At 42.6% G+C, this 24582-nt stretch overlaps 2 protein-coding genes across 7 annotated transcripts in view; one reads left to right on the top strand and one right to left on the bottom strand.

Annotated features, from left to right (window-relative positions):
• LOC129826684 (RNA binding protein fox-1 homolog 2-like) overlaps positions 1 to 18675 on the top strand; it is a 38543-nt gene extending 19868 nt beyond the window's left edge. For 2 of the 6 annotated variants that reach the window (XM_055887717.1, XM_055887707.1), the window contains exons 7-13: positions 11929 to 12016; positions 12143 to 12199; positions 12332 to 12470; positions 13353 to 13398; positions 14953 to 15044; positions 15321 to 15396; positions 15583 to 18675. In XM_055887717.1, the coding sequence (XP_055743692.1) occupies positions 11929 to 12016; positions 12143 to 12199; positions 12332 to 12470; positions 13353 to 13398; positions 14953 to 15044; positions 15321 to 15396; positions 15583 to 15627 (543 nt within the window). In that variant the 3' untranslated portion in view covers positions 15628 to 18675. Of the gene's footprint in view, positions 1 to 11928; positions 12017 to 12142; positions 12200 to 12331; positions 12471 to 13352; positions 13399 to 14952; positions 15045 to 15320; positions 15460 to 15582 lie in introns of all 6 variants that reach the window. The other 4 variants (XM_055887700.1, XM_055887682.1, XM_055887711.1 and 1 more) reach the window with 3 other exon arrangements.
• Positions 18676 to 19509: 834 nt separating this feature from the next.
• LOC129826709 (G-protein coupled receptor family C group 5 member D-like) lies at positions 19510 to 22692 on the bottom strand. The gene is made up of 3 exons (XM_055887728.1): positions 21409 to 22692; positions 21067 to 21122; positions 19510 to 20144 (listed from the first exon to the last, which is right to left on the bottom strand). The coding sequence occupies exons 1-3, from the start codon at positions 22631 to 22633 to the stop codon at positions 20046 to 20048; spliced, it is 1380 nt and encodes a 459-aa protein (XP_055743703.1). The 5' UTR covers positions 22634 to 22692; the 3' UTR covers positions 19510 to 20045.
• Between the last annotated feature and the right edge of the window lie 1890 nt (positions 22693 to 24582).

Here is a 24582-nt window from a genome sequence, read left to right as displayed (position 1 = left end):
GGCCGATTGTAGCCAGGTTGATCATATCTTAGTTCCTAGTCTAGAATGTTCCTCTCCCCCCCCCCCCCCCGTGCTGCAAAGTGGTAGGGACAAGCTTATGTCTCCTGGCCTCCAGCATGCAGCACAGTGCATGCTCTCCTCTCCATCTGTAAAATAACTATGCCATATACTTGATATTAAGCTCCCTCCTTTCACTATCATTTTTTAATGAAGCTTTGGCTCGTATGTGACTGTTTCAGGGTTGGGGAGAAGCTGAGAAGATGCATGTTTTTCTTTGAAATATTGTCCGTTTGCGTGCCAGTGATATCCTACCCATCTCTGGAGCAGATCTATTTTAAGCCAGGTTCTTAGCCAATCACGATTCTGCATGGGCTCCTGCCTCCTTGCTGTGGTTAACTGTGCTAGTTGTGTCCTGCATGATGGTGATGGCTGGACCCGCTTGGGTTTCATCTGTCAGCTCTCCAACGTCTGGTTCTGAATGACACCTGCATCCAATGGTCTGTAATCCCTAAATTTCACCTTCAGTCAATCAGCAAGTTGAATGGATACTGATGGAGCCCAATAAAAACCCACATCAGTTAAACTTCTATAAATCAACAACCTGTTTGTTTGGCCCTGGCGGTTCTGTAACCTCTGTCTCTGTAGTCTTTGGAGTATCTTTTTGTTTCATGCATGATCGTAAGGAAGTTTCTCTCTCTCTCTCTTTTCGCCTTTGGTCATTGCTGCATGTGTGACAGTAGTTGTACTCTCTGAAGCTGTGGCCAGTCCTTTGTAATATGCATGGGGTCAACAGGAGTGTCTGTCATCAGGTTTGTCTGTGTTTGACTAGTGCATGGGATAGAACAGCCGTACAGACTAAGGGCAAATAAAGGTTGTTCTGTATTTATACGCTCATTCAACAGCGAAGGAAAAGCCCAGCATTCCTTTGAGGCAATGCTATGTGACGATTCTTCTTTCTCCTAGAAGTTGTTTGCAACCCTAGCTTTGTCCTTGGTAATATAATTTCAGTTTTTTTTAACTGGCTGTTATTCTAACAAATGTGAAGATACTAATTAAAACTGGCTAAGCTTAGAGGCAATGTTCTGACATGAGGAATGTTTTAATGGCCCCGTACTAGGCTAGGCTTAGATTACACATTGTTTTGCTTAAAATACTACCGTAGTATGTCTTTCAGTTTCTTAACACATTGTTTTGCTTAGGAAACTCTGAAAGATATACCATGGTAGTATTTTACCAGATTGTTTTTGAAATCAGGAGTGTGAATATTCCGTTTGCTATCCTTTTGCATGGGATTTATTGGAAGTATGTGTGCATGATAATACTATGGTGTTGTAACATGGCTGTCACTGCAGCACTAGTGCGGACAGTCTGGGATTTCTTGCATGTCTTTTATATCGGCTATTTTGTTAAGACTAGATGATTTTGGTGATAGTGATGTGGTTGCTTTTGGTTGTTTAGCATGACATCTTCTCAAAGTTGAAAACGCCTACTTTTATGAAGGTCTGTTTATCCATAAAACAAAAAAAGGCAATAGTTGTTGATTGGATTCAATAATTTATTTAATGTTGTTGACTTAAGTCTGTCAGTGCATGGGAATCTGTAGCGATTGTTCTCCTAGCTAGTCAGTTTGGAATCCTAAGTGTGCATGGCTTTTGGTTCTACACAGAGTGTAGTATTGATCTCTGCAGTGGCCTATTCTATTACATCGAAGTGTACTTCTTTTTGTCTGGAATAAAACTCTGCGCTTTGAAGAAGTCAGTTTCCCGTGCGCGTCCAATGTACCCATGTAAGTGGTCCGATTCACTTGTCTTCCTGCTGTTTGTGTCTCCACTCCACACTACTGTGTGTGTCTAAGTCTGCACACACACCATGCATCTCCTCCATCAGTCTGTGTTTGTTTGTTTGTCCTCCTCATGTCAAAGGGTATTCCACAAAAAGCACTCAAACTAAAGACATTGACATCACCACCCATAGACCTGGGCTCTCCAACCCTGTTCCTGGAGAGCTACCCTCCTGTAGGTTTTCACTCCAACCCCAGTTTTGATGTACCTGATTCAGCCTTTCAACCGTGTAATTGTTAGAATTGAGTGTGCTAGATAACCTACAGGACGGTAGCTCTCCAGGAACAGGGTTGGAGAGCCCTCCCGTAGACGCTTAATCAATTTCCAGGCAGTGACAATTATATGCCATCAAGCAACTCATCACACGGATGTTTTGAAAGTGACATTTAAGACATTTGACTGTGGGATACCCCGACATTTGACGGATAAAGCCCTTTAAGTCTTGTCACCGTGCTGTCACACCACATTTCCCACCCTGAAGTACTGTAGTAGTAACAGCGTATTGAACGTGTAGGTGTGTCTCTCTCACCGTGAAGCATGTTGTTGATGTGTTGGTGTGATGGGAAGTGATTGCTCCGTGGCGCAGAGTTTTAGACAGACATAAGATGCTGTAGAATATGAAAATTGCAGTCTATCACCCCAGTAGTGGTGGTAATGAGAACGAGCGACGTCTCGTCTCCTGGTGCTCTTGAGTCTGCATGCATCTCATCAGACACAGGGTCGCAGAGAGGAGAGCTCCTCACTCAGAGACCAACCATGTCACCACTGCATGAGCCTGAGTCTCTGACTAAAGAGAGAGCTGGGTGTGATAAGGACTAACTTACTGTTCATCTGATCCTGCATGGCTGATCCGTTCTCATTCAGTGATAGATGTACGCTACACTACTGCAGGTGGCAAACTGCTCACAGCCTCCATTTGAAACAGTTCTGTCAGTCTTTTAAAGAAAAGGGTCATGTTCTTCAAGAAAACCAATCAGACTTGATGTTTAATCCTGACATTCCACCTCGGTGTCAACTTAATTGAAAAGGCATCGATTTGGATCCTTTTTCAACACGAGCTCTTTTACTTGAGCTTTAGATGTGAATTGGCTCCAATCAAAAGAAGGCTGTGATAACTCTGCTCCCCAGAACTGTATTACTGCTCTCAATGGGCTGTTTGTGATAAACTGGGCTTAGCTTTGGATTTAGTCATGGTTGTTGCTTGTTTCAGATACTTTGCATGATTGACAGAGAAAAAGAGGTGAACTTGTGAATGGATTGGTGTGGTTGTGTGTGTTTATGTGAGAGGAGGGCAAAAGAAAAGGGGACAGGGAGTATAAACTGTTCCCTTTCCACTCCTCTCTCTTTCTCCCAGACCACAGGCTGCTCCATCTCTCTCTCTCTCTCCTTCTCTCCCTCTCTCTCCTTCACTCTCCCTCTCTCTCCCATTCTCTCCAAGCCAGTCAAGTTTGTCTTCCTTTGTTTCTCCCTAGTCCTCTGTCCCTGTGTGACACTCCCCAGTCCTCACCCTCTTGTCTTGTATATGTGCACCTGTGTGTGTAATACCTCTCGATGTATTTCCTTTCACATGTTATATTTTCGTCTTTAGTCCCTTACCCCATCCTTCTCTCTTTTTATCCTTTTTTTTCCCCTAAAGTTATTTTGTTGTGATTCATGGCGGAACTAAATGTTCCAAAGTCATTTCTTTATACAATTACCCCCCTCTGCAGATCAAAATATGAATCCTGCCAACGTCGCTTTTACTAAGAATCATTTTACTCTACAATTCACTTAAGTATTTTTACTGCCACTCTTGACTGTGGGAGACATATTTTCAGACGCAATTAAGCCAATCTCTTAATATAAAAGTGGTCGACCTGGTTTTTGTGTCCCTTACTCCTCTCTTATGACCACTATAATTTGCATACGTTGAACGAAGCACCCCTCCAGTCCGTGTGTCTCTCTAGAAATGGAAAGACGCTCATGCATTGAGCAAAAACTCATTTTGGATGATTTTTCTCTCAAAAACTGTATTACTGCTTTCAACTATTATCCCCCATTTTATTTCACATTGGGCGGGATTTAATTTATTGGGTTGTTTGTTGGTTTATTTATTTGTTATTATATTTTTTCTGTTTCCCTGATGACTTCTATGTGTGTTGTCAGTCTCCACGGTAACCACTCGCGTGTCCTCACGCTGTTTCTTCGGCAACGGTAAGTTGTGTATATATATGACATAATCGCTGATCTGACCCCAACCCCTCCCTTGAAAAAGGCAGTAGATGCAAAATCACACATTGTTTTGAATATTCCTAAAGGAATCGTTAATTTGGTAGTTCCAATCTGTCAATTAGCTTATTGGCAGTAGATGCTGGGAGTAAGATGGACAGTAGTTGCATGCTTTAGTTATGTCCACAGCATCTTTGTATTGTATATTACAAATCAATTTGAAGTATGGTAGCCTAGCATTGTTCTGGTCTTCAGCTATCCAGAGTATAAGTCCCTGTTATGATGGGGCCTGTATTGATAGGGAAGGTAGCAGTGACGAGGCACACACACACACACACACACACACACACACACACACACACACACACACACACACACACACACACACACACACACACACACACACACACACACACACATAGACAGACAGACAGACAGACATACAGACACACAGCCCATTGACAGCCTGGTCCAACTAGTAATAATAATGGATCCACCCCCCTCCCCTCCTCTCATTAACACCCCCCCGCAATGTCCAAGTTTAATCATCCTCCTCTTTGCAATGACATGGCTTACCAGAACCCATTTGATTAATACTTCATTGTATGTATATTTTTCCTAATGAATTGTTATCCCCAGTAATGATAATAACCCATGGCTCTCTGGGAAGCTCCTGTTCAATTGTGTTATCATCCCTTCAGCTGCTTCAGTCAATCTTAAGGGGAAAATAAATCTGTCATTATTCTTTTGAGAATAACTTTTCTTTGTCTCTAGTGTTGGATGGGTTTCAGATTCATGGGTGGGCCTGTGTAAAGGTGCAATATGCAGAAATCGCTTTGCCATTTCCTGGTTGCTAAAATTCTAATAGTTAGCCTAATTTCTGTTTGTGACAAACAAGTGACCTATAGTGTAGAGAGTCATTGTACCATTTAAACCGCTGTGAAATATACACTGCTCAAAAAAATAAAGGGAAAACTTAAACAACACAATGTAACTCCAAGTCAATCACACTTCTGTGAAATCAAACTGTCCACTTAGGAAGCAACACTGATTGACAATATATTTCACATGCTGTTGTGCAAATGGAATAGACAAAAGGTGGAAATTATAGGCAATTAGCAAGACACCCCCAATAAAGGAGTGGTTCTGCAAGTGGTGACCACAGACCACTTCTCAGTTCCTATGCTTCCTGGCTGATGTTTTGGTCACTTTTGAATGCTGGCGGTGCTTTCACTCTAGTGGTAGCATGAGATGGAGTCTACAACCCACACAAGTGGCTCAGGTAGTGCAGCTCATCCAGGATGGCACATCAATGCGAGCTGTGGCAAGAAGGTTTGCTGTGTCTGTCAGCGTAGTGTCCAGAGCATGGAGGCGCTACCAGGAGACAGGCCAGTACATCAGGAGACGTGGAGGAGGCCGTAGGAGGGCAACAACTCAGCAGCAGGACCGCTACCTCCGCCTTTGTGCAAGGAGGAGCACTGCCAGAGCCCTGCAAAATGACCTCCAGCAGGCCACAAATGTGCATGTGTCAGCATATGGTCTCACAAGGGGTCTGAGGATCTCATCTCGGTACCTAATGGCAGTCAGGTTACCTCTGGCGAGCACATGGAGGGCTGTGCGGCCCCACAAAGAAATGCCACCCCACACCATGACTGACCCACCGCCAAACCGGTCATGCTGGAGGATGCTGCAGGCAGCAGAACGTTCTCCACGGCGTCTCCAGACTCTGTCACGCCTGTCACGTGCTCATGTGCTCAGTGTGAATCTGCTTTCATCTGTGAAGAGCACAGGGCGCCAGTGGCGAATATGCCAATCTTGGTGTTCTCTGGCAAATGCCAAACGTCCTGCACGGTGTTGGGCTGTAAGCACAACCCCCATCTGTGGACGTCGGGTCCTCATACCACCCTCATGGAGTCTGTTTCTGACCATTTGTGGCCTGCTGGAGGTCATTTTGCAGGGCTCTGGCAGTGCTCCTCCTTGTACAAAGGCGGAGGTAGCGGTCCTGCTGCTGGGTTGTTGCCCTCCTACGGCCTCCTCCACGTCTCCTGATGTACTGGCCTGTCTCCTGGTAGCGCATAGGAACTGAGAAGTGGTCTGTGGTCACCACCTGCAGAACCACTCCTTTATTGGGGGTGTCTGTTAATTGCCTATAATTTCCACCTTTTGTCTATTCCATTTGCACAACAGCATGTGAAATATATTGTCAATCAGTGTTGCTTCCTAAGTGGACAGTTTGATTTCACAGAAGTGTGATTGACTTGGAGTTACATAGTGTTGTTTAAGTGTTCCCTTTATTTTTTTGAGCAGTGTATTTTCAATAACGAAAAATTATTGTATTTTCAGCTGTTTGAAGTAGTGGCTGACCGATTATGATTTTTCAACGCCGATACCGATTATTGGAGGACGAAAAAAAGCCGATACCGATTTTTATATATATATTTGTAATAATGACAATTACAACAATACTGAATGAACACTTATTTTAACTTAATATAATACATATATTTAGTCTCAAATAAATAATGAAACATGTTCAATTTGGTTTAAATAATGCAAAAACACGGTTTTGGAGAAGAAAGTAAAAGTGCAATATGTGCCATGTAAAAAAGCTACCGTTTATGTTCCTTGCTCAGAACATGAGAACATATGAAAGCTGGTGGTTCAATATTCCCAGTTCTTCAAACTTCCCAGTTAAGAAGTTTTAGGTTGTAGTTATTATAGGAATTATGACGCGTCGACTATTTCTCTCTATACCATTTGTATTTCATATACCTTTGACTATTGGATGTCCTTTTTGTTTCTGTTTTTTACCCCCTTTTTTCTCCCCAATTTCGTGGTATCCAATTGGTAGTAGTTACAGTCTTGTCTTATCGCTGTAACTCCCGTACAGACTAGGGAGAGGCGAAGGTCGAGAGCCATGCGTCCTCCGAAACACAACGCAACCTAGCCGCCGCACTGCTTCTTGACACAATGCACATCCAACCCGGAAGCCAGCCGCACCAATGTGTCGGAGGAAACACCGTACACCTGGCGACCTGGTCAGCGTGCACTGCAGCCGGCCCGCCACAGGAGTCGCGAGTGCGCGATGAGACAAGGATATCCCTGCCGGCCAAACCCTCCCTAACCCGGACAACGCTGGGCTTTTTTGTTTTTAAACAGCCCAAATCTCTTTCTAAAGACTGTTGACATCTAGTGGAAGCCCTAGGAACTGCAATAGGGGACGATTTCGCCCTATTATAAAAGTGCCAGCCATTGAAATCAGTGGTATGCTGAAATGATATGCTGGTATGCTGAAAATTTCAGTTCTGTTATACTCACAGATATTATTTTAACAGTTTTAGAAACTTTAGAGTGTTTTCTATCCAAATCTACCAATTATATTCATATCCTAGCTTCTGGGCCTGAGTAGCAGGCAGTTTTGTTTTGGGCACGCTTTTCATCCGGATGTCAAAATACCGCCCCCTATCCCAAAAGAAGTTAAGAACGGGAAGCATAGAAATGGTGCACATGGAACAGATCTACCGTTTCTTAGACTTGCTTTCATTGAGAATGACAGATCTATAACTCGCATTTCTATGTGAATTTGGTTGGGTTACATATTGCAGTTTTAAATCCTAATGCACAACATGTGGATTGCAGTTTTAAATCCCAATGCACAACATTCAAGCACACAGAAAGTAGTACAGAAATTACAGTTACCATTTTCAAACGCTACCCATCAGTTATGCTGATTGGAAAGTACAATAATTAATCAACCCAATCATGTTGCACTTGCACATAGAATGGTAATTCTCACTCGCGTGGTGGAGGACATGATTAGAACACAGCATTGCTTCCTACAACATGGTGTGTTTTTCCATGGAGATCCTATTCAATTACTAGAGGGGCTATTTCATAAGCCCGCAAAGTTCCAGAATCGGGTAAAATGGCGCCCATATTGGTCGGGGAGAAATCCAAACCAGTCTAATTGGAATTAATAACTAAGGCGTAATCCAGATTTGACTTATGCAGGAAAATTAAAGTAATGCATGTGATATATCAGAAATTGTGTAATCGAATTATTGTCAACCTAAAATATTGTGATTATAATTATAAATGCATTTTAAAGGTTTATACACATTTTCCGTATAAATAGCCTCTAAAATATATGTATGTAAACCGTACATGTTAAAAATGTTTGTTTTCACGGGAAGTTGAGTGCCATTATATGATATAATAGCAGTACTTGTTGTATTTCCAACTTGTCTAAGTCCTATCATCAACTGATTTCAGCCAATGTATGGCTGTGGATTGACTGCATTGTTCGAATGGAATGTTGGCATATTGGCAGTTAATAAAAAATTTTTTTAAAAATCCATGGAAACATTCCTCTAAAACTGGCTGGCTTGCTAGCTAACAAACATACAGGGCAGATAATTCTTCTAATTCATTAGTTTTTATCAGGGATGGGCACCATGGGGTGTAGTTAAAATGTTGCTGTTTTAAAGCTAGTTTACTGCAATTCCAAAAAATGTGCCGTGGTGTGGAGAGAAGATTTTCCAATTTTATAATTAATTTCATGCAAATTTTTTTGTTTTAGAGTTAATTACATGCAATTCTACACAGTTTTTAATATAATATCTGTGAGACTGACTAACAATATCAATGGGGGCCCACGGGCTCTAATTCGACCTTGATTTCTAGAAGTTTGGATAACTGGCTGCTAGACTAACTTACCAATCTAAAAAATGTTAGCTAACATGGGCTAATTTGACTGACATAAGATGAAAACACAACAATATTTTGAAATTGCACCTTGTGTATTCTGCTTCGCAGTAGTAAGTTGTGACACCGACTGAGTCCCCCCCCCCCCCCCCCCCCCCCCCCCCCACCACCACCACCACCAGTTTCCCAGCCCTGTTTTACATTATCTTATCACAGCACTGGCAAACCATAGTTGACCAACTCCCTGACCAAAATGGTTGACCTTTATTCCAATCATAAAAATATTAATGTCAATTCTAGTTTTCTAATTCCTAATTCGATGTGTTTTTCTGTGTTCTAAATGTGAAAGTATACTGCGCTAAACTTCAGGGAGAATCACTCATGGAAACCGATAGATTAACACAGGGGCATAGGCATTTGTGGGGTGGACACAGGCCCACCCACTGGGGAGCCAGGCCCTGCCAGACCCACCCAATCAGATTGGTCCTGTTGGCCAATCCAAACTTCTGCAGGCCCACCCACCAATTTCTGTCTACGCCCATGCATTAACAAAAGGTACAAGATTAATGTCCATTCAGCAGTCATCGTAAGTATATCTGTTACAGGAGTAGGTGAAATTGTAATTGTTTAGAAAAGATAGCTCATCCATCTGTCCATATTTTCTCTTCACAATGATAAGCAGCGTTAATCGCGTTGCTCTTAAAGTTTGAGGATTTTTTACGTTCAAATTGCGAGCAGCAGCAGGGAATCTTATGGAATGCACTTTAAAGTTTATAACAGCAATAACTCACCTCTGTAGTGAGTGTAGTAATGGGATTAACAACCAGGAGTTAAAAGAACACAGAGATTCATTCTGTTCTGTGAATTCCTTTGTAGAGAAGCCTGAAAAGACAAGGGGTTTAACCAACTGTATATAAACACATTGGGTTTAACTGGGTGATCCTTTGGTCTCTCTTTTGCTGTCCTTTTAACTTCTCTTTGGTTTGGTTTTCCTTTATTGAATGGTGTGTGTATTAGTTTGTGTACTGGTCTTAGTTTGTGACACAGTAATAATGCCTGGCAGTGTCTCATGTATTATTTGATTTCTCTCTTTTTGGGGGTATGAGGATTGCTCTTCTCTCTCTTCCCTCCATCCTTTGGTGCTCTATCTTTCTATTCCTCCACATATAACTTAGTGAGATTTTTGGGAGAATGGTCACAGAATCTAATTGCTTTTTTTGAATGACGCACCTTGGTATTTGTTATTTTTGTTTTTGAGAAAATAATTGTTGATTTTTGTTGTTGCTTATGTAGACGATGTCTCTCTCTTTCTTACACCATCTTTGTGTTTCTGTATGTGGACTGGCTCTGTATCTATCTCTCTCTCTTTCTCACCTGCATCCCTCTCCTGAACTCCTTACCTGTCCCGTCTGTCTCTGTATGTGTTTGATATGGGAGTGCTGCGATTGTTTTGATTGGTCTCTATGCTGCATCCAACGCTTGCTGATTGTCTGAATTACATTTTTTGGTTCTTTATTCTCACTCTTGGTCATGTGATGCGCCCATATTTGGCTGCGTATAATTTCTGTCTTATAAAATTATTAATTTTGTCCAACAAATGTTTTTTGCACTCCTCTTTCTCTCCCTCCCCCTTTTTTATGTATTGATGTTGATTTCTTTTTAGGTTAACCCCAACAAGTTTGGTTTAATTTGGGGGCGGTTTAGGTTACTTTGGTCCAGTTCTATTGGTACTGCTGTGGGCTTATGTCCTAAGTTGAGGGGTGGGATGGATGGGGTTGAATGTTTATTATTAACCCATGCAGATGTTTTTCTCACTGGTCTCTGTTTGATTTGCATGTCTACCTCTCTGTGAGATTGAACAAATTGCATTACCTCCCCTGGCATTGACACACCACTAACTATACATAAGGAAATGGATCATTGCCCAGTTATCACACCCAAAATAGAAGTTTATAAATGACCCGGATATGAATGCTGTGATATAAAAAGATTATCAGCATTAATCTGATTCATTAGGCTGATTTTATTTGTTTTATTTGAGTGTCTTCACTCACAGGGACAATTATGTCAGCTAATTGAATCACTCAAGGCTGACCATCTCATTTGCAATGAAGGAAAATGAGGTCATTCTCATTTCCATTTGAATGAGGGCTGCCGTGATAGAGTATGACTAGTGGGGTGTTGAAGGTGGCTGAATCCATAATGGCCTTCTAAGTGGAACTTCGTCACGTAGAACTCTCAAAGCCCTCCAATTGGCCAATAGGTCATTAGTAGCTCACAACAAAGTTTGACATGGCGCGACGGTACACTCAAACTCTGAAATTGCACGACATAACAGTTATTCTCATAAACCCCATCAAAGGAGATGGATAAAGATTATGGGAGCCTAATATGGCCCTTTGAAGTTCAGTGAGGGGATTAGCCTAGCTAGCAGCCATCTTGATTCAACAGCCGGGCGCAGCACTAGACAGAAATACCAGTCTCTGTTCACACACCTGCATACTGCAAACACATATTATTATTCTCTTGCAGTGCCACGTATCCCAGCTCTTCTCCTTCACCTTATCTCTCCATCTTCCTTTCTTCTCTTGCCTATAAATCTCTCTTCCTCTCACCGCCGGGCTCAACCACTGGCACTCAGTGTAGCTAGTTGTCTCCACAATGAATCATCGATTACACTCCTCTTGGGCAGAACACTTTAATTGCATGACTAAGATTCCCCCTAACAATCCTCCACCCACTCATGTACACACGCGCACACAAACACCGTCAGGGAGAGCAGAGACTACTTCATCATAACCGATGTTGTCAGCTGTCGTATAACTGGCTAGGGAGGAGGCAGCCTGGCAGGGATGAGTTAATGATGTGATGCATCAAACCCACCACCATATTGATGTGAATGATCCAGCGATGGTGAATGGGAGCAGACTGTAACTGTGTCCTCCCTGTATGTGTACACACAATCACCATCTTCTTGGCAAATGGTCTGATGATCTTAGAAAGCAGGAGTGTTATTACCATTGTATTATTCACACATTCATAGTTAGATATTGTTTATTTATTGTTATCACGTGTAAATGTCTAATATTGGTCAACTTGTGTGATCGTCTTTTGTGTCAGAGTGTTTGTGTGTAGGCCAAACGTTGTGCTCACTGTCCCTCCTCCCACTCCCCAGGTTAACAATGCCACGGCCAGGGTGATGACCAATAAGAAGATGGTCAGCCCCTACCCCAACGGAGAGGCCCTTAGCACCCTGCCATATGGTAACCATATGCAAACCACTCCATTAGCCTCATTATGATCCCTAACTGTTAGTCCGCTGCCCATCTCCCTGTGGAACCCCTTTCTATATGAAACCCTCCTGTTTCTGCCTCCTCTCTGCTTCTCAGCAGGATGGAAGCTAAGCCCAATGGTGCAGGCAATGTACGGACCAGAGCTCTATGCAGGTAAACCTCATCTTCCTCTTAGATTGCATGCCCTTCATTTCACCCAAATCTGACTTCATTTAAGCATCTCTAATTCATAGTGCCCCCAGGCATTGTACGTTCATACCCTCTCTCTCCTTTCCTCTCCCTCAGTTCCGGGGTTCCCCTACCCGTCTGCGGCAGCCTCCACAGCAGCAGCGTTCCGTGGTGCCCACCTTAGGGGCCGGGGAAGGCCAGTGTACAGCGCGGTGCGTGCGGCGATGCCACAGCCTGCCCTCCCTGCCTACCCTGGGTAAGGGATTCAACTACAGAACCCATCCTCTGAACGGACACACTTAACATGACATTTATATACGTTCCTTCTGTAAATTCAGTAGTTTACTATAAATACCAATAAGCGTAATGTCATTCGTTTGGTAGTATAGACACAAACTCCCTCTGAGCAGAACAATAATTTGATCCTCTACGTCACACTGCACACAAAGACCAGACACATTTTCTTTCTATTTTTCTATGTTCCAGTAATTCCACTAGATTGACTCTCAGAGAAACTGTATTGTTGCTGGGCTGTGTCAGTTGGTTAATAGGGATGCAACTGCTGTCATATTCTGGATTTTTTTTTAAACTAGTGCTGCAGGAAATGCCTCTTCCATATTTAATCCACTACTGCCTGACTTCAAACAAACGACTGTCTGTCTTGTCCTCTCAGTCTGTCCAGGACCTTGTCAATGTAAATGGGCCTCCGTTCCCTCTCCCTGGGGGATGCTGATAGAGGATGGTACCCTATAATACAGTCATGTTGATAATACCACTTGGTTCAGCAGTAATGGAACAAATAAATAGTGGTCTATTTCCTCTGCATGCTGCATGTGTGTGAAATAACTGTTCTGTCTCTCTCCTTGTGCGTTCACTTTTCCCCTCAATCATCTCCCTGTTTACTTTCCTCCACACTGGCTTTCATTCCTGCCACTCTGGTCTTGGACCATCTCACTGTACACACCAACCCTTCCATCCCCACTGTCTGCCATCTCCACTGCTCCTGTTCCTCCCTCCTTTGTTCCTCCGTATCTCCTCTCTTCACCTGCCATCTCCTCTCTTCACCTGCCATCTCCTCTCTTCACCTGCCATCTCCTCTCTTCACCTGCCATCTCCTCTGTCTGCCTTTCTCTCTTAGCGTGGTGTATCAGGATGGTGGGTTTTATGGAGCTGCAGACTTATACGTAAGTAGATTCCCACTCCTCACACTCCCTCACGACTCTCTCTCCTTTCTCTCTGTGCGTTTCTGCATGTGCATAATTAAATGCGCTGCACAGAGCTGCCCAAATGTGACTGAAAAAACCGACTGTTTCATGCACACAGCTCCTATGTTGAATTATGCTAAGGTGTACACTCTGTACTTTACCATTCCACCGCTGCCTGGGATCACACCTGTGGGTCTGAGTTTTCCCAGAAGACAGACTGTAACAGAGGGTGTTGTAGTCTGGTGTTGTAACACGGGGTTCCAACATGGGCAGCCGGGCCGCTCTGTGTGCGTTTGTGTCAGGGCGCGTGTCTGTCAGTGTGCGTGCGTGTGTCCAGGTTGACAATGGCTGTTTCTGTTCTCTCTATAGAATAGTGTTTCAGGACTCTGTCATTAGTAGCAGATTGCCTCAGGTAGGGTCATTACCAAACACAGTGTGTATTTTTATTATCCCTCTGGTGATTATGATCTTTTGATGTTGTTTTGTTTTGAAACGGTAACTTGCTTTTCATTTTCCTACTAACTCACTGACATCTGCACAGGTGGATTGTGGGGAAGGGGTTTGTTACTAAGCTACTAAACAGCGTGTGTTTTTTGCCCGTTTGTTCAAAGAGAACCTGGTCTCTGAAAGGTAGACTGCTGGCAGTGATAACATGAAAGGCGGCAGTTGTATTTGTCTTGAAGTCACTGGCAGAGAGCCTCTTATTTCATACAAACACCAATGTTCCCAGCACCATTTCTTATGATTGGAAGTTACCACATCCATTATGCTGAGTAACATCCATAGCTGGAACAGGTACAGAGATGAGCTGGAAGATACTCTATCTGTGTAGCAGCAGTGCCCTGTGGGGCTGAAATTAAAGACGAGGAGAACACGATTTCTTATTACTAAAGCCTGTCCCTAACCCCTTCCCGGTCTCGACTCTGGAGCTACAACTACTGAAGCATGCTGATCAACGTCTGCATGCACTACAGGCATAGGCCTACCTTTTCTCTCACCCCTTTATCTTCTCTCACAGCCCCCCTCCCTCTGTCCTGTCCCTAGTTGTACTGCAGGTTTCCAGGGGAATGCTCTGGGTTGTGTTCTGTATGATTGGGTCCAAATGCAGTGGTGTGTTCAAATAGATTTGCATTGAATTGGGGCATGCATGCTGTCTCAATGCCAGGAGGTGACACTGTGAGTGTGTTTGAGTGTGGCATCTCTATTTTCCCTCTCTTCTTTGTCTTATATGCATATGAGAGAACACAACGATAATATGGATGGTTCGTGTAAATGTTACTTATCTTTCTCTATAATTCTGAATCTTTGATATGCTGCATTATTGACGATTGTCAACAATCTCCACTGTAATTATTATAATTTTTTAACCATTTGTTAATACTTCAATCTTTAACCACAAATGTTCTAAACTTGGTTGTTGTACTGTGTGATTCTTTAACTCACTCTGCACTTACACAACTCTGCCTCAGTAATGATCCTGTCTACCTCAGCTGTACCATGGTAATAACCTCCATTTGTCCCTCTGTCTCTCAGGGAGGCTATCCTGCCGCTGCCTATCGCTTTGCTCAGCCTACTGCTGTAACCGGGGCAACTGCTGCCGCCGCAGCTGCTGCTTACAGTGACAGGTAAGAATGAGGAGGACTCACATCAAGAAGCAGCAGCCTCGAAATGTAATAATGTGGCCAGACTTTTACACAATAACATGCTAGGCTATGACTCACAGTAGAAGTGATTTAGTTGTGTTTTGGTGGGTATTGATGATACACTCGATCTTACAAATCTTTTGTTGTGTGATTTGTAATATCTCAGCCTATTTATGAGTCAGTGCAAGGTGAGTGTTATATTCTCACTGTAACTATGTGCAGCTGAAATACATATGTGTTGGTATTCCTCTGGGACAGTTATGGGCGAGTGTACACTACAGATCCCTACCACGCTCTAGGTCCTGCTGCCGCTGCCTATGGAGTCGGTGCCATGGTAAGAGCCCCCCAGCCGCAACACTACAACAACAGGCTGGAAACTGAGTTATCTTCACTTTATGTAAATGTAGTTATTTACTTCTCGCACATCTTTTTCACTGCTGTTTGTTGTTTAAAAACAGCTACATCTTCCTTTCCTTATTTCTAATTTCTCTTTATCTCTCTCCCTTTCTCTCTCCTCCAGGCTAGTTTATATCGGGCTGGATACAGTAGGTTTGCTCCGTACTAAACAGCACTCGCACCATGGAATTCCACATTTCTGAACCTCTTCATTTGGAAAGAGCTCCCCTCCATTTTCTACGGGTGGTAGTATTAACCCATGTGTTTTGGAAAAAGGTCATCCACTCAAGATAAACTCAACTGTAACTCGGCTTGCTTCAACTGTCACACTCAGTGACATAGTAATGGACGAATGAAAACTGCCTGTGAATTTCAAGACTGGCAACAATAATTGAAGACAACTGTGGGAAGAACAAGAATGGTTACATAAAAAAACACTATTGGACATGGATGGAGAAATTGCTGCCCACCAGTAACTTTTTACACTACATCACTACACACCTTTGCTCCTAATAGTCTGTGGTAATAATACTCAAATGTAAAATGCACACATATGTACACAGCTCAATGTGTTAGTACGACCTAAAAGTATGCCATCACTAGCCTGAAATCTTAGGTCCTTTATATGAAACAGTACATTGACAAAAAGCTCCCCAGTGGAGGAATCCCAACAATGAACACATGCAAGTTGTTTTTTTAAAGAACCTGTTCAACAAAAAGGTGAATGGCACGAAGAAACGCAAAAGTAGCAAAAAGTCAATAATCTGAACTACAAAAGCTGAGCGACGACGCAGTTAAATCTAGGTAACAGCTGTTGCTCTGAAAATGATTAGAGAAATCCAAACAGTCTACCATTACACCACCAACCCAACTGTAAAAGATAAACGGTGTGAAAATGACAAGGAAAAAGAAACAAAATGACTTGTTTTTGTTCTGCATTACCTCAGTTTTTCTTTTCTATAATTGTCTATGAAAAAGCGTTGCTTAAAATGATTATTGTTATATAATGTGGATGCAATGAAATTACATCCACTATCATCATCATCATCATCATTTTCACATTTTCCAGTTGATTAATACTGTTATTGCTGGTCTAAGTATTATGATTATGATTCTTACTGTAGTTGAAACTATAACGACACAAGTCTTTTGATCTGTATCATGTATCCTTACTATTATATACCTACATTGTCTTCATTTATCCTTTTGAGAATATTGTACAACTCATGCCTGCTCAACACAACTCCTTATACATTTTCTCTTTGCTAGACTATATGACATTCCAGGTGTAGCATCACAATTGTGACTGAAAGGGGTAAAAACATTGAAAGTGTCTGGGCATAGCTAACATGCTGTAGAAACCAGTCATGCACGCTGGACCCAGCTATTTACAGATAAGAGTGGAATTCTTAGGGGTTTGAGGGAACAAACCAGATGGTAGGAAACATATGAGAATTACAAACACTACAAGTTGATGTTACTTTTGGTTTCACCATTTTTAATATATATTTTTTTGTCAAATTGACACATACAGACACTCGAGAAGTGACCGTAATGTTCACCCAATGCAATCTTCCTCTCTCCTAAGTATTTGGGAATGTTCTAGTCCATTATGTATTAAAGTCACTGCCTCAATGCTACTTTAAGGTACAGGAAGTGGCAAACAAAAATATATAAATAGACCTATGTATCTCCATATACTCTGAATATCTTATTGCTATTGTTTGTCTTTTGGTTCCAAAGATTCTCTAAAAGCACATTTGTTGGTCAAGTGTACAAATTTATTATACTTTTTCTGATTGTTCTTGCTGTTATTTTTGCTCTTTTTCTATTTTATGGTGGGTTCAAAGTGCACCCTTTCAGTTTGCTGATGGTGGTGTTTTAAAAGCACCCTGTCCTAGAAAATGTCATCTGAGAAGTGGAAAGAGAAGATAGGGGCAAACATGAATTTATTTGCATAATTTTATAGCAACAGATTAATAAACTTAAAATCCCCAAAATACATTTGGGAACTGGCAAAGTTGGTCTTTTAAAACGGGGCTGCTGAATGTGCCGAGGGGTTTTGATGAAGTGGTCCCAGGCAGATGATAACCCAACATTTTACACTGCCTTAAATATAACATTTAGGGGTCCACAGTAGACTTGAGAGGGGAATTTAGCATTTTGATACAGAATAAATGTCAGACCAGAGTGAGTGTGATGATGAAACAAAGCGTTCTATTCCACACCATTTTAACGAGCCCCCACATGCCTCCTTTTCCCAGTTGGGAGTGAGTGTGTAGTTCAGCGACAGTTGTAGGGTGGAGGACCCAGGTAGAGAGCTGAGCCATAAACCACCTGTTGACATGATGATTACCATGTTACTAGCTGTTTTATCAGGCCCGGAGGGATGCATACCGCTCCATTAGTTATTCTGTTGAGTATTTATGCCATGATGTTATGACAATAAGAATTTTGAACTTCTCTTTAAAAGTATTAAAAGTATCAGTATGCATGTTTCTGTGAGAAGGACGGGGTCAAAAGTCATTTCATTTGTTGCATGAATCAAAACATTTTCTATGGAAAGGAGGTTATGTGAAATATGAAGGCAGGATAGAGAGGGGCTTCAACATAGTCCCCTTGAGTTGGTTTCTAGTTGGGGGGGAATAATGATATGTAAAATACTGTTTGTTTTAAGTTTATGCCTGGGTTATCTATGTTCTTCTGTGGTCATGGTATCATTTGAATTACCAGTTATATCTCTTAGTTCAATTTTAATTTGGAATGTTGAACCCCTGCAGTTTTTCCTTTTGAAGTATGTTAAGTAACCAATGATGTTGTCCCAGCATGCACACAGCAGTTCAGCACAGACTGAACTAATGTTGTTTCCAATGCCATCCCTCCATAAGTTGACACTTGTTACCCAGCAGTGGAGACTCCCATGTGCCCTCTCACGGCTGCTGAGATCACCTTAGACCCAGCTGTGTGTCTGACTTACCCCTGCACTGTGCTGAAGTCAACCTAGTGGGAGTTGTTGGACAGGGATTTCATATGAGTTGGAATTGCATGTGACTTTTTTGTTTTCACATGTGCATTGCAAAGCTCATTGATCCAAGTGCTATTTTTTTTATTTTCTCCAAGTGACTTGTGTATTTCTCTTCATTTCATCCATCTTCATGTTTGCCTTCTATTTCCTGTCATTGTTATTGAATGTACATAATAAACGGTTTGGTTTTTATACTCTTTTCTCAACTCCTTATTTGGGTAAAATGTTTGGTAGATTTTGTTGCCATTGATTATTTTTATGTAATCATAGGGTATGGTTTGGCCACACAGGCCATACCTATTGTTCACTAGTAGTAGTGCTGGTGGCAACTATGCCAACTTAAACTCTGAAGTAGCCAATTTTCTCTAACCAATCTCTCATTGCATCTAAAGTTAATGAATGTCAATGTCTGGGTTGAGTTTGGAGGAAATCTCATATCCCTGTTAATTGCTCTAATGCACAAGAGGCTAATTGCCAATTTGATGACATGCACTTCCAGATTATTGAAGTAGGACTAATTGAAAGAATTACATTGAGGGCAGTTTGATCAGTGAAACAATAAAGCACATGGATCCACTGAATTATTGAGGTATTGACCCGACTGACTCGCCCACTCTGAGATGACCCAGATGGCTATAGGCCGGCAGAGTAGAAAGTTATATTGCTCTCATGTCATTCCTAGAGCGCTACAGATCTATCATTCATATCAGTAAACTGCTAATTGCATGGGGAAATTACATGATGGAATGCATTTGTTTACATTTGGTGGCTCAATAATGGTATGAACATTGAGGTAAATTGTATCCCACCAACAATAATTCACATCTTGTACAGTGTCACCTAGTGGTTAAAACAGTACTACCACTCAGTCTAGCGTGTGCTTCTTTTTGTGAGAATGAATCAGCCCTCTGCTGTTAGATATGACTAACAAATATACCTTTTAACATTCCATTTTAATAACACTTTTTCAAACTGCACAATATGCATAGCATAACATTGATTTAAACATGTATTCATAAAGTGGGATGTAAAAAAAAAAAAAATGGCATGGACCTTTATGTAAGATGTTAAGACATGATGACAAGGGTCTATTTTAACGCTGCCAGGTCCTGTCTCCTTCACACATGCCTGGCGCTGCCCCTGCCCATCCCTGCAGTTTGGCACCCTGATACAGACAGATTCACGCCTCCTCCTGCCTGAGACTATTAGACACTGTCTCTGGTGTTTTCAAGCAGCCTGTTGCAAAAACACTTGTCACATTAGCTCAGATTCAGTAAGCTCATTCTATTTGGATCCTGAGTAAAGTAAAATGTAATTAATCAATTGAGCCTTAGTCACGTAATTATGGAAATCCTGTTGCAATGCAGGTTCTATTCAAGAAATATACATGTGTAGCTGAACTTCCAAAATATTTTTGGGTCATGTGAGAGTGCATGTATAAATCAAATCAAATTGTATTAGTCACATACACCCGCAATAGCATCTGCATAATCTGTGTAACATTTTTTTTTTTTTTTTTTGTCTTTGTGTGTGGGTGTTTATACATGAAAAGCAATGTGATCTTAATCAGACAGGATGTGTCCATAGTATACATCATAGGGCTCGCTGATGTTGGTGGTCTGAGGACGAGGGATGGAGTAATCTTTGCCAGGATCTATTTCCTGAAACACAAACATAGTGAATCATTAAAACATTCATGCAGTAAATAATGGCAATTAGTTGTTCAACATTACATATACATTGCTTGTAATGGCAAGGGTCATATTCTTTTGTAAGATGTTATTTATCTTTTATGAACAATACAAAACATAAACATACAAATGACAACATCATACAAACATCAACTACATCACACCTGCCCAGACCCACTAGCACACACCCCCATCTCCAGCGCCCGCATCACTTTCCTCCACATGGCCTGAAACTGCACCATTTTGTTTCTCTCCACGCGTTTTCAATATTGAAATAATAAATCGATTGTTCCATTGTGTTAATGATGGTGAATTGATTGACTTCCACATTTTTAGTATACGTTTTTCAAGATGAGTAATGAGAAGAGAATTGTCCATGGAAAACAGAAAGGAAGACCCCTCACACTGCTGCTCATGCTCCCAGGTGATATTTATTTATAACAACGTTTCGACCCTTAAGTTTTCATCAGGCGTCCATGTAAAGTACCTGGATTTGTGTATGTTTTTCAGTTTTTGTAAGAATCATCCAAACCCCCGGGTATCTCACTACACCCCCATGTGCCATGTCTTGAAATATGCAGACAGACGGATTAAAAGTACATTTACATTGTAATACTTCAGACAGCCAACTGTCTAGCTCCGCCCACAACTTCTGGACTTAATAGCATTCCCAGAAGGCATCGATTATTGAGTGTTAGTTTTACACTTAAGACATGACTCTACACTTGTGCTGTAGAATTTGTGAATTTTGTCTCTTGTATAATACAATTCTATACATTATCTTATACTGGATTAAGCATGTATTTTTGTTAGTTATTCTTTATTACAACATGCTGATTCTCATTCCTATTAATCACCCAGTAAGCCCAGAGCCATTTTGAGGCCTACTCACTGTCATTGAGAATCCAGACTCATATGGTGATTGGAAAACGGGGTCTTGTTTTCTGCCTGGGGAAGAGAACACGATACAATGACTCAATTATCTGCAGATTCCATACAGTGAGTCTTAAAGTGACAGATTGTGTAGTTAACCTCATATGTCATATTTTATCCATTGGAGCTAGTCCATATATAATGTAGCTTCCATGCTAACTTATGAGTACTGTACCACCAGTCAATTTTCTGTGTTTCTAATGTTATGTTGCTGATTAACTAAACGTAGACATGCAGTACAGTACATTTCCCTGCTTTACTCCTTTCCAGTGCTACTGTTTCTCACTTTTCCGTTCCTCACCGTCGTTCTCAAAGCTTCTGTTCTCCCTCCCTTCTTTCAGACTCCCCAGACCTGGCAGGTTGGCGTTGGGACTGATCCATCCGCCAAAGTCTAAGGGGCCCTCCTTTGAGCTGGCCTCCCACCTGCAGAGGAGAACCACTTGGGCTAGTCCGTGGCCCAGAAGCAGGACCCAGCCGTTGGCCACCAGGGCTATACTCAGCACCGGATCATCCCACTGCGGCCGCCGGCCCATTTCCATGTTACCCCAGGTCAGCAGGGTGATCCACACCACCCAGATGGCAGCAGACAGCAGCAGGGTGAGGCAGAGCAGCGTGGCCTGGACCTGGCTCCGTCGGCGGCTGCCCCCGCTGTAGCTGTAGCTGTAGGTGAGACAGGAGCGACAGAGGCAGCACAGGGAGAGGACCAGGCCGGCGGCCAGCAGAACCAGCACGTAGATGAGCAACATGACATACTCCCCCTGGAAGTACTGGCAGGGATGGCCGTCCCGCAGCAGCACAATGATCAGCCACTCTGTAGCGATGACCACCTGGAGGGTGAAGAGGGCCAGGGCCACCCCAGCCTCCCCCCAGCCCCGGGCCACAGAGAAGCCCAGCAGGGCCAGGCAGCGCGCCAGCAGGCAGGAGAAAGCCAGGGAGAACAGCACCCCGAACAGGAAGAGGCGCGTGGGGCATGTCTGGGTGGTGAGGCGGATGACGAAGGCAAAGGTCAGGGCGAAGACCCCCGCCGTGCTGAGCAGGAACAGAGCCATGGAGGCTACGCTCCCCCCGATGCCCCTTCGCTGGCGGGACGACACACACATCCACAGGGTCCAGAACAGCAGCCCCACCAGCAGCCCTGAACTGACCACAAAACCCAGTGAGGCCAGGCTCTCCACCACAATACCCCACGCCGCCTGACGGTCACACAGGTAGGAGTACACGGGGTCCAGATCCGCCCCACATCCCAGGATTGCATCCTGGGAAGTAGAGTTTGAGGAAGAGTTGCGCTGGAGGAAGGAAGTGGTGCCTTGGTTGATAGTGGATTTTACAGTGGGGTTGTTAGTGGTGGTATTGGGGATAGCATTAGAGCTAGTGGCAGCACTGGGAGGGATGATTTGGTTGAGGGTGCTGGCATTCAGTGTGGTCTGACATGTGCTGGGAGGTGGGACATTGAACAGTAGGATGAGAAAAAGAGATTTGTGTGTCTGGAATGGAAAGCCCATCCTTTTGTTGTGTTTTGTCTGCATGTTGTTGTGTCCTTCCTCTCTGGTTTTCTGTTTTGATGGTATACTCCCTGCTCAGCTGGGCCTTTGCTACCTGGAAAAAGTAGCATCCATGAGAGCATGTATTTTTGACTCTGAATATCTTTGTTTATAGAGCATAGCGGTATTTAGGACAATCAAATCAATTAAGGTGCTTTGGAATAAAGATCAGAGAGCGAGAGAGAGAGAGCAGCCAGAGGGAAGGGAGCAGCCAGACCACAGACATGCCAGGACAGGGAAATAACGTTGTGTACACGGTAAGAACAGAGGAATTAGGAGTGATTTCATTAGGAATTGGTTCTTGATACTCTACATCAGGGATGGACAACTTGGAGGGAGTCGGGGCCACAGAAGATCTGAACTCATCATGAGGGGCTGCAGTTGCTCACGGGTCTGCATACCCACATTGTTTTACAGATAATTTCCTGCAATTCTACACATTTTGCCATAGGGTGGAGAGAAATGTTTTCAGTTTTTAATATTATATCTGAGTGACTAACATAATCATATCATAGTATTATACTGTATATTATACAGGACAGTTTAGATAGCTGACTGCAAAACTAACTTAGGGATCTAAAACATGTTAGCTGACATGAAATAATTGACTGACTATCAGTGCTTTATATGACAAGAGAATAACTGCTGATGCACAACCACATTTCCAAATTGCACCTTGTATATTCCACTATTTTAACTCGCAGCAGTAAGTTGAAACCCCAACTGATTTCGTAATAAACAAATACAAATTGGGACGTTGCCCATCCCTGCTCTACACAGAGGAGAAATGTAGACTACATTAACTCATAAAGCCGTGTGAAACCAGGAAAGAGGGCAATAGGGAGTGAGCGTGACAGCGAAATACAAATGCAAGGGGGGATTGTCACTTCCTCTAGTTCATAACAGAGCCCTTGTTTCAGTGTCAGAGATTCAAATATGACATTTAATATGCTTATCGCTGGGTAAATATGGCCCTGGCCCCTTTATTTAACCCTTAATGATAACCTGTCACTAAAACATCTCTATCAAGTCTATCTTTGCCGATTATTTCAGGAACATGTTTATGTGGCTGGTAATTTGTTATATAACACAAACAAATATTTAATGAAACAATTGTTTTGAATGTTTTTCAATTGATTGGGTCGTTGAATTGGTTGACAGTAACAACAGTCTAAACAATAATGATTAATTGTCATCCAACAACAGGAGACATGAAGGCATCGCTGCTTCAACTGCTTACTTTGAATCTTGTGAACACATTTTTACTTTAAAACAACAAACTCTTCCTGTGGCAAAACAGGTGGCAAAAAAATGGTAGGATATACCTCCATTCAAGCTACAACTTTCGAACTAACAAAGACGAGTAACATTGATTGATTTACCCTTTATCTGGAGGCTGCAGTGCATCCACCTCTGTGGTTGGTGGTTATTTCTCTCCTACTTGTAGTTCCACTTGAGATTTGCAATAAACTCTCAGCTGATGCATCAGTAGACAGTCATCTATGTATGAACGTGCCTCCTAACTCAAGGATGTTCCCATATCTTTTACAGGCAGTGCAAGAGGGAGGTAGGGAGGGAGGGAAAGCAGGAAGAGAGGAATGAGAGAGGGAGGAAATTCTTTTGGAAATGAAGGATTATTTTTTTTCACCTCACCCACATTTACATCTAGTGGTGAAGCGATAGGAGAGAAGTTTGGACTGACCCGCCCCTGACTTCCCCTCCTCTCACTGTCTTGTTCTTAGTCTGTCTCACAAAACAGCAAAGTATAGGTGGGGCTCGAATCCCTGGAGGCTACGGAACAGGCACTGATACACATTGACACACACACACACACACATGCGAGCACGCTCGCACGCACGCACGCGCGCGCGCGCACACACACATACAGTATAAAGGAAATGCTAAAGTTGAACATCTAGCTATGAGAGTTGACC

The sequence above is a fragment of the Salvelinus fontinalis genome, chromosome 2 (genome assembly GCF_029448725.1).
Source record: "Salvelinus fontinalis isolate EN_2023a chromosome 2, ASM2944872v1, whole genome shotgun sequence".
NCBI classification, from domain to species: domain Eukaryota; kingdom Metazoa; phylum Chordata; class Actinopteri; order Salmoniformes; family Salmonidae; genus Salvelinus; species Salvelinus fontinalis.
Note: the sequence above shows the minus strand (reverse complement) of the source record. Positions and strands in the feature narration are given on the sequence as shown.